General features: G+C 36.1%; 1 protein-coding gene across 1 annotated transcript in view; it reads right to left on the reverse strand.

Moving 5' to 3' along the window:
* trim71 (tripartite motif containing 71, E3 ubiquitin protein ligase) overlaps positions 1 to 17,065 on the reverse strand; it is a 47,907-nt gene that overhangs the window by 11,504 nt on the left and 19,338 nt on the right. Inside the window, exon 2 of the mRNA XM_059349656.1 lies at positions 7,767 to 7,934. Coding sequence (XP_059205639.1) covers positions 7,767 to 7,934 — 168 coding nt within the window. The remainder of the gene's footprint in view (positions 1 to 7,766; positions 7,935 to 17,065) is intronic.

The following is a 17,065-nucleotide window of genomic DNA, read 5'->3' on the forward strand; positions in this document are numbered from 1 at the left end:
TTTTGTGTCTTTTTAAAATAATATTGTGTCTTTTTAAAATAATTTTGTGTCTTTATTTGGTAATTTTGTGTCTTTTTTGGTAATTCTGTCTTTATTTGGTAATTTTGTGTCTTTTTTAAATAATTTCGTGTCTTTTTTAGTAATTTTGTGTCTTTTTTAGTAATTTTGTGTCTTTTTTGGTAATTTTGTGTCTTATTTTGGTCATTTTGATACTGCCTCCAGCGGCCCCCAGGTAATTTGAGTTTGACACCCCTGGTCTAGAGCCTGTAATAAAGTTTATATATATATATATACACCACCACTGTCTGTTTTATTACTCAGTTGGGACAGCGATGCCGCCCAGAAACAGGATGCAGAAGAGCAGGAAAACATTAAACTAGAGGACACTGTTTGCCACATCTTCCTGGCAGGCCAATGCACAAACACCTGTTCAGTTTCTGTGATCTATTCTTTTCTCATGTTTGGTGGCTCCTTTAGAGGGGAAAAGGAAACGTGGGTCAGGAATAGGAAGTCACTTCACACTGCACAAAATGATGCAACTTCCTGCTGGGATGAACAGCTACTCAGTCCTGATGTTCAATGGTTGGCATTTTAATAAGGTTAACAACTTAATTTTGAAGTTTTCCCACATAGTGCAGTTTTGAACCTTTCGGAAAAGTGTACATAAAAGGTATCCATTATTAAAATTTAGCTTTTCACACTTCTTAGGCTTGTTCGCTTATTCATATACACTACCGGTCAAAAGTTTTAGAACACCCCAATTTTTCCATTTTTTATTGAAATTCAAGCAGTTCAAGTCAAATGAACAGCTTGAAAGGGTACAAAGGTAAGTGATGAACTGCCAGAGGTAAATAAAAAAAGGTAAGCTTAACCAAAACTGAAAAATAATGTACATTTCAGAATTATGCAAGTAGGCCTTTTTCAGGGAACAAGAAATGGGTTAACAACTTAACTCTATGGAGTCTTGGGCTATTTTGTCCATTTTTGAATTCTTTTCATGTCTTTGTAAGTCATTTTGTGTCTTTTGGTGTCTTTTTTTGTCATTTTGTGTCTTTTTTTTGGTCATTTTGTGTCTTTTTTTGCTCATTTTGTGTCTTTTTTTAGTCCTTTAGTTCAACATAAAATGTGATTTTGAATCTTTTTTTATTTTCAAAACACCATCATGCTCAATAAAGAATTTTAAATGTTGCAAATGTGCATTAATTTCAGGATAGACTGAGACATTAAACTGCATCATTTTCAATTAAATTCTGGAAAAGTTGGTGTGTTCTAAAACTTTTGACCAGTTGTGTATGTTCATATTTCCTCAATTAAGGTATTTAAGGTTAAAACTCACATTTAAAATTCAGACAATGCATTTCAAAAAACACCTAGCCGTATGTAGCAACATGCCAAGACATTATTTTTGGTAAATTTGGTTATTCTCACATCCCAGAATGGAAATATATCATCAGGGCTTCTGTGCAATGAAAGGAAAGCTGCAGGTTTCTCCATTACCCTGCTGAATACAGGCGCTGAATACAACTGTATGGCATAAACTGAAAGTTTTAGCTTTTTACAGCCCACAATCTGGGCTAAATGCACATCTTCCTCTTTGTCTCCCTCCCTTCCCCCGCCATGTTTTATCTGGCTTTTCCTCTGGCGTTTTTCTGGGAGGTCACAGGGTGAACCGGACCTCACAGGGACGAAGGGGAGGAGGGATAAGGCCTCTTTTGTGATATCGGCCACAGGGATCAAAGGTCGCCTAAACCTCTACAGGTCATGATCTGCAACCCCTGTCTTAAGACACATACTGTCCACCCCCACAGAAAAACAAAGCCTGGCAGCAGGGCCTTTTCTCTTTCGCCTGGCAATTCGAGGTGGGCAGCTAAAGGGACATATAAATCAGGCCCCCGGGGAGGGAACAGCAGGGGGGAATCCTGGAAGAATCGGAGCAGTGTTATCAATACATGGTGAGGAAGGAGGAAGCTCTCTCCAGCTGTCCTTTAAAATGCTAATTTTATTCTCTAAATGTCATTCTGTTAGTTAATTTTTTCCTTCACTGTTCTTTTTCTTCAGATTTTTTCTCTCCAGCTCAAAAGCTCTCCTTTTGACACTCTGCGTCTCTGTCTTCTCTCTTTCCCTGAACATTCCCAGAATATTCCCAGAACACCACAGCTCCGAACACAAGGAAGGTCAAGCTGACCAATCAAACGGCAGAATGAAGGAGCTCTGGCCAACCAGGAGGTCACAAGCCCAAGGTCAGAGGTCAGTGATGATAATGGGAGTGGAGTGGGCGGAAATTTCCTACCTCAGGGGACGGGAGCGTGTGGTATGGTGCATGTGTGTGTGTGTGTGTGTGTGTGTGTGTGTGTGTTTACATATTATCTGGCGTCAGCATTTACTCCCATGGTGACCTGGGACAAAATGGACAATCACACACCAGAATGTGTTTCCAGATGGCCGGCGGGCTGCTTATGACTCAGCTAGGTGCTTTTTTTCCTTAAATAAATTATTGGAGTTGGTGATTTGACACTCATCTGCCAACATTTGTTTATTTGTTTATTTGTTTATTTATTTATTAAGGATCCCCATTAGCTGGTACCTTAGTAACCAGCTAGTCTTCCTGGGGTCCACAGGAACAACACAGAAAAACATATTCTCAATATATCAAACATTTACAGGTAAGGTCAATCACTATAAACCTAAAAAGGGTAAGAAAAGGAAAGAAAAGGTAATGTACAGCTTGTATAAAATAACATTTCAGTTTCATTTTAAATCCCTGTTTACTTTCAGTGCAACAGAGGTAGTGAGGCAGATTATTCCACAGAGTAATTGCTCTATAGATAAAAGATGGCGATAAGGCCTTTGTTCTTGGGTGAGGCACTTCAAGCTGACTGTTACTGGACCCTCTAGTGCAGGGGTGTCAAACTCTTGCCCGCAGTGTAATTTTATTTGGCCCGCGAGCCAATACCAAATTATTATATTATTATTGTACTATAAAAGCCGACCCGCCGGTATTATACGGCGCATTTACCGCTAATACTAGATTTATTATTGTTATTTTATTTTTAAATGTATTAACCTGTTGAAAAACTTTATTTTGATATTTAAATCAGAAGGATGCAAATAGAAAAGAGGCATACGATTTTTTATTTAATTTTTATTTAATAAATTAATGACATTGATGTGTTTTTCATTTGAAATTTGATTTTGCATGTCTGCACTATTTAGTTATATATTGTATGTTTATAAGCGTTGCTGGTTCCATATTTAATGTTAAAGCAAAACATGTTTGGTATATATTAAAAGGTTTATTTGTCCAATGTTGGCCCGCGATTTTATTCAAGTTTTAAATTTTGGCCCATTGTGTATTTGAGTTTGACACCCCTGGTCTAGTGCTATAGTTGTGCAAGGAGTTTCTACACACAATTTGATTTATTAAAAAGTCAGGCGCTTCATTAATCAAGACTGAAACATTACAGCAGTGCTTGATGCTAACCTGTTATCTACCAACATTAATATTAGTTTTAAACTTTACTACGCATGGCTTGGTGTCTGGCATTTAACTGAGCAGATCTGTGTTGTGATATCTTGGAACTTGAAGAACACCCAGAGTGACATAAGTACCCATCCATTAAGACGTGACCCAGTCTCACAAAGGTCAAGCTCTACTAAGGAGATGCATGCCAGCGTCACATGACCTTACTGGAATAGCTAGTATTTCATGTTTCGGGAGAGGTCATAACGCTACATAACACTTTGGACAACACTGGTGTAAGTGACCTTCCACTGTTACCATTTTTAGCTGTGGTTTCAAAACATAACTCACTATTTGGTAAAGACATTCATTTTCACTTCAGTAAGACCGTAAATAACTTTTAAGATCCTTTCAACTCTTCTGTGCTAATTAGCAAATGTAAGCAATATGCTAAGCTAAAATGGTGAGCATGGTTAGCATTATCAGTTTAGCATCAGCATGCAAGCACTTGTGAGCTAGGTATGTTTTTAAAATATGTTCATATTTCCTCAATTAAGGTATTTAAGGTCAAAACTCACATTTAAAATTCAGACAATGCATTTCAAAAAAACATTTAGCCCTATGTAGCAACATGCCAAGACATTATTTTTGGTAAATTTGGTTATTCTCACATCCCAGAATGGAAATATATCATCAGGGATAAATAAAAGATATGCTCTCAACTCTTTTGTGCTAATTAGCAAATGTAAGCAATATGCTAAACTAAAATGGTGAGCATGGTTAACATTACCAGTTTAGCATCAGCATGCTAGCACTTGTGAGCTAGCATGTAATTAGGGATTACGACTATCATGACTATCAGGACGAAACATCATGTAGTTACCTTTTTTTTTAAAAACTTGTAATTTTAACAGAAAATATAAGTGAACTGAAAAAAGTAAAAAATAAGATAAATAAAAGAAATGCTCTCAACTCTTTTTATGCTAATTAGCAAATGTGAGCAATATGCTAAACTAAAACGGTGAGCATGGTTAACATTACCAGCTTAGCATCAGCATGCTAGCACTTGTGAGCATGCTAGCATGCTGACATTCATATGTAGGTCAGAGTATGTCTGTGCCTAATCACAGCCTCACTGAGCAGCTAGCATGGCTCTAGACTCTTAATCCAGTTGTTTGATAAATGTAGAGCACGTGTCAGACAATCTTCATGCTGTAGACGACAAAAAAAAGTCTGTTGAGCACTTTAAAACATTATTAAAAACCTATTTATTCTCCTTGGCGTTCAGTCCCAGCTAGGCAAGAATCCTTGGCTTTCTTTTTACTTTTTTTTACCCTTTCATTTGTCTTTTTTTTTTTTTATCTCTAACTCTGTTTTGGATTGAGTTTTTATTACTATTTTATTGTTTTACTGTTTTTAGTATTTTATTGTTTTCATTGGTTTTATTTATACCTATTTGTGTGTGATATTTTGGTCAACTGAGGTTGTTTTTAAATGTGCTCTATAAATAAACTTTGACTTAACTTGACTAGGCAACATGTCACTCACAATCTCTCTAAAATAAAAAGCATCTCTTTCGAGATCCTTTCCTGTGCCATTATATTAATATTTTTTCTGTTTTTTTACCCATGCATAATGTATACAATAACAGTGCAACTACTCATGTCTGTAGAAGTAAAAGTTGTAGATGAGGGTATAGCCTAAATACACAAACCGTTAAAAGGCATATAAATAACTTAATTTTATTAAAAACATATATTATAAAAGGGAAACTATCACTATTTCAAAACATTTGGGGTCCTTTTATGGAATATATGGAGAGTGTAGATTTAAGTAATTTGGGGAATGAAGCCGATGAGGCGTAGTTATAGAGGGGTAATCCCTTGCAGTGATCTAAAATAATTTTTATTTTGATATGTGATTTCTTTATTCTGTGTGAATTGTACATCTGCATTTGTATTTTTGAACCATGCTAAATAGTGAAATAACCTGGGCTAACTCGTGATAAGATGGAGAAACTCTTATTATTATTATTCTGGTTGTTGTTTCTTTTGTTTGTTTGTTTTTGGGGTTTTTTTCTTTTCGTATTTTATATTTATACTTTCACCTAAGTGTTGCTCTATGTTATCTCATAAATTCCTGATTTTTTAAAGGAAGGACAATCTGAATGCTGGACAATAATTTAGTTTCCCCTGATGTCTCCTTTGTTGTGAGAGCACTCTTATTTCTGTATATTTGTGTATTTTGAAAACATTTTGAAAACTCAATAAAGATAATGTTGGCAAAAAAATACATTCAAAATAGTTTTTTCGAAAGAATTACTTTCAATTTAAGAACACAAAAAAAGGTATTTATTGAAAATTGGATTTCAGGTAATCTCAGATTGGACGATCAGAATACTTTCATTTCTTTGTACCTTTCCCCTTTTTTATTTTATTTTATTTATTCATTTATTTTTGGGTGTTTTCCAATCCCCTTTTGTACACTTTTCCTTTTTTCTTTGATATTTTCTGTATTTGTCTATAGGTCTTCATGTTGATTGTTTGTTTGTTCATTTCAAAAACCAATAAAAAGTAAATTACAAAAAAAAAGAAAATAGTTTTTTCAGCACAATTGAAACCCATTCCCCTGAGCACATGCAGCTTAACCCATTGAAGCCTGGAAAGCATCATTTTGTAGTATTTGTATAAGCTCTCAAATACTTTTTGAATTTCATTTCTATCTGCTACAGAGGCTGAAAAATCTATTATTTAGTAGAATTGTTGACACTTCTGTTGAATTTCCAGAAAAATTTCAGGTATTAGGGGCTTATTTTAAAATCGCCCAGAGGTTTTTACAGGAAGTTTTAGGCGTCAATGGGTTAAATGGTGCTTTTGGAGATGGGCAAAAGGAAACTTCTTGACTATTTAGGCATCAAACTGTTAGTGATACCTATATTTTTCTCTTGTGCATGTGTCACTTTATAAACAGGGATATATAGGGGGTCTGCCACCCAATCCATAATTACGTAACTGAAGTAAGGTAGTGTGTTTTTGTGGGGGAGTGAGAGTAAGAGGCGGGGTGAGTGTGAGACTGAATAGGGGGAGGCCAAACTGTTCCACTTCTTTAAAAGAGGAGGGGTGTTTTCCTTTCTCTGAAATCCTTTAAATACCTCATCTCCCCTCCCCCAACCTGCACGCCGCTCCTCCTCCTCCCCTTTGACCTTCAGCCCTGCCCTCGCCAGACCTCACCCCATGTGACCCCCCCCCCTTTCAGGGCCAGCTGGACACCTCTAACCTCAGGCTTCCCAGCAGCCCAGGACTGGTCACTCTCAAACACAGACAATCTGATCATCTCCTGGTTACTGGGAGGCTGAGGGACACTGGACAGACACAGCTGCTCTCAGCTCTCTGAGATGGATGAGTGTGGCTGTGTGGTTTGACCTTCATCAGGATTGTTCCTTTAAGAATCATGCAGATGAGCTCTTTGTTTAGTTAAGACTTAAATAAGGTTGGCCTGTTTGTATCCTGTGGCGTGATAGGCCAATTTCTTTTCATGCAATTTTTTGCACATCAGACAAGCCTCAGTGTCCATTTTTAAAACTCATCTTAAAACTTTTTAGAAATTTAGAAAAGCCTCTGTAACATGGACATATGTAGACTGCAGTTTTGTAATACACATGGTAATTGTATTTATGTTTATAATATTTATACATTATTATTCATATATATATGTATAAAGATATAGAGACCTGTTAAGGGGTAGGACTCGATACGTTTTTTTACTTCTTCCTACTCCTTTTCGAGCTTTTTTGTTTTGTTTTTTACTTATTCATCTATTAATATTTAAACTTGTTTTTTTGCATGTTCGAAATAAAGACAATCAATCAATCAATCAAAAACCTATTTTTATTCCTCGGCTTTCAACCGCGCATGAGATGATTTATGGTTTGCTTTTATTTATTTTTTTAATTGTTTTTAAAAAAAAGCAATGAAACTATTTATTTTAGTGTGTATTCCTGTTTTATTTATTTTCTTGTTTGCTTGTTCATGTACAGCACTTTGTTGCGGCTGTGGTTGTTTTTAAAGTGCTTTACAAATAAAGTTGAGAATTTTTAGAACATCTGGCCATTTTCTCTTGAAAAAAAAAAAATTAAATACTGATCTGAACACTTTGTATGGAAATTAAATACAAAAATATGTATTTTCCTCAATACTGCAGCCTTAATTCTAGCTCTAAGGGAATATAAGAAGCAAACAAATGAATCACTGAGGTGCATTTTTCTTTTTATCCCCTGAGAATGTGTCTGTCTTGGTTCCCGTCTCACCTGCACAGCCTGCCGTCCCTGCTGAGCGTCTGCCAGCAGCTGGATGGTGATGGCCCTGCAGTCCTGCACAGCGTCTTGTAGATAAACGAAGGTGTGGCCCATGTGACGGCCCACGCTGCACTCTCTACAGATAGGCACCGAGCAGGATTCACAGAAGAACAGAAACACCTGGAAAAACAGATAGATGGACAAATCAGTCTTGTGTTCTGTCCAAATATGTACCAAATCAACCCCAAATCAACAGTAATTAAGGATTACGACTATTTTAAATCAATATTTAGATCACTATTCATTGACTTTGGAAGCATCATGTAGTTACCTTTTTATATGAAATATAAGTGAACTGAAAAAGTCAAAAATAAGATAAATAAAAGATAAAATATATAATACAATAAAAGGCAATACACCAAAAGTATTATCTAGATTATCATGTTTGTAGAAACCAAAATTTAATTATTTCAAGGCAACAAACTTCAATAAAATTTTAAGTTGGACAATTGAACAAAATATTTTAAGTTTTATTTTTTAGTTTGCTCAACTTCAGATTTTTGTCAACTCAACTGTAGGTTGTACTAACTAATAATTTTACATTGTAATAACTTTTAATCCTTACTTCTGCTAACTTCTGCAATGTGCTGAATTGGCACGATTGTAACGCTGCTATGAAATGTCAGCTAATGTTGTGACCACAATGTTGAGTTAGCATTGATACGCTAATGGCTACTCTTGTAGCTGTAACAAGCAGCGCCGCTAGCATCAGTTAGCCGCTAGCTTCAGTTAGCCGCTAGCTTTCGCTAATGACCGAATTTCACAACAAAGAAATAAGAGTTAGCAGAACTATTGTCCCTTGTTGTGAACCCCAACTTAAAGATATAAGTAACAACAACTCACAAACTTGTTTTTGAGCAGACAACTGGCTTCCTTTGTTGTGCTAACTTACATTATTGCCCTAAATGTCAATAATTTATATTTCCAAGTTTTACCAACTTAAATCACTGTTTTAGGCCAAAAAAATAAAAGGTGGCTTTTTTGCAGTGTGGAAGAAATACTGTTGTTGTTTTGAACTGTAGCAATGTGATATGAGTCAGTGTTTTTGAAAGGTATATAAATACATATAGTCTCCCTTCTTACAACTTGGCAGCTCAATGAAAGCTGATGTGTTTTACTGTAGTGAGTCACCAAAAGGCTGACAATGAATTAAGACTGGCAGGATGAAAGCATAAATCAGTGTGTCAATCTTCCTCTCTCTCTCTCTTTCGCTTTCTCACACACACACACACACAAAGCTAATTAATGAGAAAAGACCATGCATGATAAAAAAAAAAAAAAAGAGTCATGCATATGCATGTGTTACCAGGGAGGCTCATATAAGTCTTGACACCCTAGAGAGTTTCTCTCTTTCAAAACCCAGAGGGACCACCAAAACTAGATCAATACTAATCTAAACTATCTTTTAACATCTGTGGAGGACAGCCATAAAAAGGATGTCACATTTTTCAAACCCTTTGTTACTGCAACATGCTTGTTCAGATTCTGCTTGAAAGCTTTAAGTTTTATCTTGAAAATAAATGCTTTTCTTAATTCATTTGTGCCCAAAGATAAACACTGTAATAAAAGATAAACAATAGCTACTCAATACAATTGAGGCAACAGATTGCATGTGTTGCAAATATTATTAATTAAATCTAACTATGTTACAAGTTTTAGAAATACATACACATAAAGATAATATTTAATGTGATCAAAATAAGTAGATTCTATCTCAAACATTTTTATATTAAAGTTACTTAAACAACTGCCTCAAAATCAAGGACGCATTATATTTAATACATTTTATCAAATATATTAAGTAAAATGAAATGACTACAGAATAATTTATACCAGTGTAGTACAATATGGAAATATGGCTGGACATACAGAACTACTGTCTTCTATATAAAATATAATAGAGTATATACAGTAACATGTACCCAGAGATTTTGTTTTACAATTGTTTGGCTAATTTTTTAATTTCTTAGAGATGAGTTAAGCTATGCCCAATTAAAAATTAGAGCAAGATGGATGATGTCATCATAGATTTATCTGTATTGGCCTATATGTTGTCCAATATGCACCAATAAACGACTTTTTTAGAACATTTGTGTCCACAAAATTATGTTTTTGGGACACAAATGGGTCAATAAAGTATGTAAACCTTGTAACAGTATTATTTATAATAGTATATTTATTATAAATTATTATTATTATTATTATTATTATTATTATTATTTTATTTATTTTTTTCTTTCTTTTTTCTTTTTTTCATGTGGACTGTACGGCCTTGTATATCTGTGCGGATGACTGGGTGACTGACTGTTGATGAGAGATGTATAGCTAACACAGTGGTAACTTATTATTTTTCATTTTATTTTATTTTCTTATTCGTATTTTTATCTCTTATTTTTATTTATTTTGTTGTATTCCTTGTCTGCGTGCTGTGCTGTTTGTTTGTTTTTTCCCTTTTTCTGTGTTTTGTCATGTAAGTGCTTTTTGTGGGGAAAAAATAAAATAAAATAAAATTAAAATAAAAAAAATAGTATATGTCATTTATATATATATATAGCAGAGATGCTTGGTATATACCTGACGGATAAAATAAAAGCAACGATCTTGGTCGACAAAAACGTCCCTGAGGACAAGAAGGAAAAAAGTAATTTAACCTTTGTTTCTAAAACCTAAGCTTTGCTTTAAAGTCCTTGTCTGGATGCTGATTGTTTGTAATGGAAGGCTAATTAAATATGCAGAAGCCTTCATATCCCAAAGAGACACCAGATTAATGGCCTCCAATAGCAGAAGACCTGAGTGGATGGGGAGGGGTCTGCAATCAATCCATCAATAATGGCTGTTCCCCCAGGGAGCAGCATAATCTAATGAGACACACACACCCTCCCCCTTTATCTGACTTCCTCCTCCTGAAGCTCCTCTTGGATCCTTTTCTTCTTGTCCTTTTCTTGCTGTCCCTCTTTTTGCAGAGCCCTGTCCTCTGCTACAGTTTCTACACCGCTCTGTCACTCAATGCTCTCCCCTCCTGTCCCATCCCACCCCCCCATTGACGTCTCCTAAATTCCAAGGGGACGGGACACACAAAAGCTAGGAATGCAGCAGGGAGCGAGTGGAGAAAGAAGGTGGAGAGAGACGGTGATGGACACCACGGGGCTGAGGGGGTGAGGGACAGACAGGCAGATTGATGGGGCAGCAAGGACAGGATGGATTCTGGAGAGCGATTGAAAGTATCTACAGGACTGAGATCTGCAGCATCAAATGAAGCTGTTACAATATTGACAATTACATGACGAGTGGTTTAATCCAGTGACCCCCAATTTAACATGCATGTTGTCTGTGATTTCCGCTCACTCAACAGGATTTCACATGCACAGTTCAGATAAAAAAAAAAAAAAGACACAAAATGACCAAAAAAAATACATAAAATTAGACAAAAAAGGACCCAAATTGACCACAAAAATACACAAATTGACCAAAAAAAGACACAAAATGACCCAAAAAAGAAACAAAATGACCAAAAAGACACAAATTGTCTAAAAAAAGACACAAAATTACCAAAAAAGACACAAATTCACCACAGAATGATAAAAAAAAGACACAAATTCACCACAAATATACACAAATTGACCAAAAAAGACACAAAATGACCCAAAAAAGAAACAAAATGACCAAAAAAAGACACAAAATGACCCAAAAAAGACACAAATTGACCAAAAAAAAGACACAAAATGACCCAAAATAGAAACAAAATGACGCAAAAAAGACACAAAATGACCCAAAAAAGAAACAAAATGACCAAAAAGACACAAATTGTCTAAAAAAAAGACACAAAATTACCTAAAAAGACACAAAATGACCACAAAATGATCAAAAAAGACACAAATTGACCACAAAATGGTCAAAAAAGACACAAAATTACCAGAAAAGACACAAAATTCCCCCAGATATCATCTCACGAACCCAATTAGGGCCGGGACCCCAAGGTTGAGAATAGCTGGTTTAATCAACTATAGTTTTTTATGGTGATTAGAGAGTACGTCTTGGCATGAAAATGCTGACTTGCAATTTGAGATGCTTTAAGGCCGAGCACCAACTGTTCAGGAGAAGAGCTTGTTTAAAAAGTTTTACAAAACAAAAATATCTTATGTGATTATGATTTTATCTCCACTGCTAATGATAAAAGTGAACTTGTTACGATTAATCTAACATCTACTAGTTGGAATGTAAGTGACAGCTGCCGCCTCAACAAGACCCTCAAATTTGTTTATATAAATATCAAGTCTTGGTGACAAATAAACAACTCTTCAGCAGAGTATGATTGGTTCATGTGTTTTGATCCCATTAAAAAGCCTTTTAAGCCTCCCCACCTGACATCAGAGTGTACTGATTGTGAAGATTCTTGAAGAAAATGTGTGATTAGTGTAATTGTGCTAAATTTAACTTGAGCTTCAGCCGATGCAAATAGGAAATGCTAAATCAGTTCCATTACACAACTGTGTGTAATAAAATGTGTTAATTTGACTTAGAGCTCTGCAGTTAGTTTCCAGGAGCAACAGATTCAGACAACATTCAACCATTCTTTGCATTCTGGTTGCCACAATAGACAACTAAGGCAATAAAAAAGGCAACAATGTGAGCGTCCACTCTGATGAACAATAACATTCTGTTAATGGTGACGCCAAGCATGTGCTGCATGTGTGTCGGAGCCCCACATTTCACTTGTCATCTTCATTATCATGCTACGTAAAGATGATTATTAGAGGGAGACGGATGTGGTTATTTTAATATGTGCACTTTATTACACTTACTAGACTGTTCAGAATCAATTACGTCTTATGATTCTATAGTCTCATGTTTACTGTCTCCATTTGTGAATGTGGAAACACGGCAAAAATGAAAAAGAACAGAAGACAACAGAAGTCTCTTATTGAAAACATGGGATAGGGGTGTGCCATATTGTATCGTTCACGATAATATCAGTTTATTTTTTTTATGGTTAAAAAAATGCATATCATGATATTGGCAACGTTCCTACTTCTTGATGTAGTGGTTAAAGTTGTTTTAATCACAAAAAGCTACTGACTCCCTGTCGCTAAACACATGCAACTTTCAAAATAAGAGCACAGTGTGGTGACAGAATCCACCACAGAACTTACAAGAAGACTGTCAAAATAAGATGCCTTAAATAAAACATACAAGAACCTTTATTCTCCTTTACAAAATGTCATTAAAATATGCCCCCCGGAACCCCTAAATGGTTATTTTTTATTATTTTCTCATACTCTAGAGTCAAGAGTAAATTTTTTTGTATTTGGCAACTGTTGAGATTTGCACCTCACACTACATTTTAGATTTTTATTTATTTATACAGACTAAAAAAATCATATTTTCTAAATCGTTTTAAGTATTTGGTAATATCGTCAAGAATATCGTTATCGCAAAAATAGCCTGAAATATCGTGATATTCTTTTAGGGCCATATCGCCCAGCCCTAGTTCAGAATCAATTACATCTTATGATTCTATAGTCTCATGTTTACAGTCTCCATTTGTGAATGTGGAAACATGGCAAAAATGAAAAAGGACAGAAGACAACAGAAGTCTCTTATTGAAAACATGGGAGTCCCATTTCATGGAGCTAGATCCTATGACATATCTGCAGCAGGCTTCAGATATCTAACATGATATCTGCTGCTTATATGTGCCAGCGAGAGCTCAACGGTCCTTGAGGTGAAAAACACACTCCGCCGTACACACAAGGTTGTAGATTACATAACACACCAGCCTCTTGGAACGCCAATCAATATTATTGACTCACACAGGATACTGGTTCTTCCCAGAGGTCTTCATGGGAGGATGCTGTTCCCTCTCCCTTTGCCTCTGTCTTTATCTGCCTCTCCCTCTCCATCATTCACAGGCTGAGTGAGTAATTTACCACAAATTGCAATTTTGCATTCAACCTATGAGACACAAAAGCCAAATTCTTTGCAAGTCAGGAATACAGCTGCTCCGTTACACATGTGGTACTAAAACAGGCCAGGAATTTCACAGCCATGCCATGAACTGGACACGCCGGATGCTCTCACACATGCAGGAACACACCAGAAACTTCCAGTGTGCATGTGACGCAGAAAAGTGAAAAACATCTTAAAAAGACGTGAAATAGGCGTGGCGTCATGCTAGCCGAGTAGTAAATTCCACAGTGGACACCCTAGGGGGGGGGGGGGCATTCAGGCAGAGGTGACTCACCTATGGATTTTGTCGCAATACACATCAACATGTTGCACGCTCTAACACAGTAGTTCTCAACCTTTTTGAGTTGCGACCCCCCAATTTAACATGCATGTTGTCCGCGACCCCCGCTCACTGAACACAATCTCACATGCACAGTTCAGATCACCCAAAAAAAGAAACAAAATGACCACAAAAAGACACAAAATGACCAAAAAAAAGACTCAAAATGACACAAAAAAGAAACAAAATGACACAAAAAAGACACAAAACGACCAAAAAAAGACACAAAATGACCAAAAAAAGACACTAAATGACCAAAAAAGACAAAATGACCCAAAAAAGAAACAAAATGACCAAAAAATACACAAAATGACCAAAAAGACACAAAATGACCAAAAAAGACACAAAATGACACAAAAAATACACAAAATGACCAAAAAAAGACTCAAAATGACCCAAAAAAGAAACAAAATGACCAAAAAAAGACACAAAATGACCCAAAAAAGAAACAAAATGACCAAAAAAAGACACAAAAACACACAAAATGACCAAAAAAAAAGACAAAATGACCCAAAAAAGAAACAAAATGACCAAAAAAGACACAAAATGACCAAAAAAAGACATTAAATGACCAAAAAGACTAAAAAACATTAACACAGTGGAGACAGAGCTGACTTCCAAAGTGATTTGGTGACCCCCAGAAATCATCTCGCGACCCCAATTGGGGTCCCGACCCCAAGGTTGAGAATAGCTGCTCTAACAAAATACACAAGCAACAAAACACATACACAGCCACACAAAGTGGAAGGTAAACTTGGTGTGTGTGGGTGTTTTTCCTGTTGGGGAGGGGCTGGAACAAACATGCCATCAGCAGCTATAAAGCTCTGAGCAGCAGCTCGGCTACGCTGGGGGAAGTGAGTTATTGTATTTCATTAGTGCACCGGCTGTTTCTCATTCTCCTTCTCTGCCCATTACGCTCCACCATTACGAATTTACACTCAAACACACTCACATTGTGTGTTTTTAAAGTTCCACAAACCAAAGAGAATACTCAGAAATAACTTGAATTATTGTTTTGTTTTTTCCTGCCAAGGTGTTTCGACTGAAAACTAAATCACACAAAGCTGAAATAACTATATTAATATATTACAAAAGAGATCAAACACAATTTTGAAAATCCATTTGAAGATTTGCTGATTTCCATTTTGATTATCTTTGGGTTTTTGGAGTGTTGATCCAAAGCAAGTTGAAGAAGTCACCTGAGCTTCAGCAGAGCCACAAATTATATTTTCACTCTGGTTGACACTGTTAGCTTGTTCGTTGGTGCTGCTTTTATGTTCTGTGCCTCCAAGCTGTCCTTCAGGTTACAAGGTAATATACTAGTAATGTGCACTTGCCTGATGACAGTGTGTTATATGTTGACAATGTTCAACTGTTTCTGGAACATGCTGCGTTGACCAAGAAGGTCCTATTTCCACCTCGGTTTGTTTGTTTGTCAGCAGGATTACTAAAAATCTACTGGGTGTTGCATGGGCCAAAGAGGACCCATTACATTTAAAAGCAGAACCAAACATGTACAAATACACAAATCATTTTTCACTGTTATCAAAATTGCAAAATACGGCACTCATTTGTGGTGATGGAGTAATTGGAAAAATGAGCACAACCTCTCAAGTCCCAAAGTAAACCTTGAGAAATAAGACTGGCTTGGCAGAGGTTCATGATAATATCGATATATTTTTTTTATGGTAAAAAAAAAATGCATTTCATGATATTGGCAACGTTCCTACTTCTTGATGTAGTGGTTAAAGTTGTTTTAATCACAAAAAGCTACTTACTCCCTGTCGCTAAACACATGCAGCTTTCAAAATAAGAGCACAGTGTGTTAAGAGAATCCGCCACAGAATTTACAAGAAGATAATAAAAATAAGATGCCTTAAATAAAACATATAAGAACCTTTATTCTCCTTTACAAAATGCCATTAAAATATGCCCCCGGAACCCCTAAATGGTTATTTTTATTATTTGCTTATAATCAAGAGTCAAGAGTAATTTTTTTGTATTTGGCAACTGTTGAGATTTGCACTTCACACTACATTTTAGATTTTTAATTATTTATACATTTTCTAAATCTTTTTAGGTTTCTCCTAATATCTTCAAGAATATCGTTATCGCAAAAAATGCCTGCAATATCGTGATATTCTTTTAGGGCCATATCGCCCAGCCCTAGTCCATTTAGTTTTGTTTCATTTTTTTTTGGTTGAAAGCTTCTGCATAAGCATGTACAGGTTGAGAACTACTGCTATAAACTACCAAGTTATATCTATAATGGGTAAGAAAGTACCACAACACACCTTAGCTTGACTTGAAGGGCAAAATACTGAAATCATGAGGGAACAACATGAGAATAAATGCATGATGCTGTGAGCCTATCCTGGTGCTCACACTGTGGACAGGCAGTAGGAGGATCAGCCCCCTTTCCTCCCTCCCCCTGTAGGTTACTGGGAACTGGGGGAGAGGGCACGAGCTCAACTAGCCAGTAAAATCTCTCCGTTGAGCACTCGCTGGCTGCGTGCAGAGCTGAGTGGGGGGAAGGGACGAGGGCCATGTAATGTCACACGGCGGTGCCAGAAAAACCAGGGCTGCTCTGAGAAAAAAACTGTGAAAGCACATTCTCTCCATGAACTTCACCACTTTTTACTGACAGCAGGATGCTCAGACCATCTGCAATGGTCACGTCCTAAATAACATTTCTCATCTTTTTCCATCTTCCTCAATAGCTTGTCTGACACATTCAAGAGAAAAGCATTTTTTAAGAATATGTTCTGCAAAGACGCTGACGTCATGAATCCACAACTGGAAATTATAGGATTTTTGGTAACACTTTACAATAACCATAATTTCTAAATGGTAAACAGATAGTTTATTAATGTTTAATCATCATTTATAAACCGTATATAGGCCATTTAGAATGGTGAATAGAAAATGTATTAATGTTGAACTATAATTTATAAATGCCAAATAG

Source organism: Centropristis striata, chromosome 14 (genome assembly GCF_030273125.1).
Source record: "Centropristis striata isolate RG_2023a ecotype Rhode Island chromosome 14, C.striata_1.0, whole genome shotgun sequence".
Classification (NCBI taxonomy): Eukaryota; Metazoa; Chordata; class Actinopteri; order Perciformes; family Serranidae; genus Centropristis; species Centropristis striata.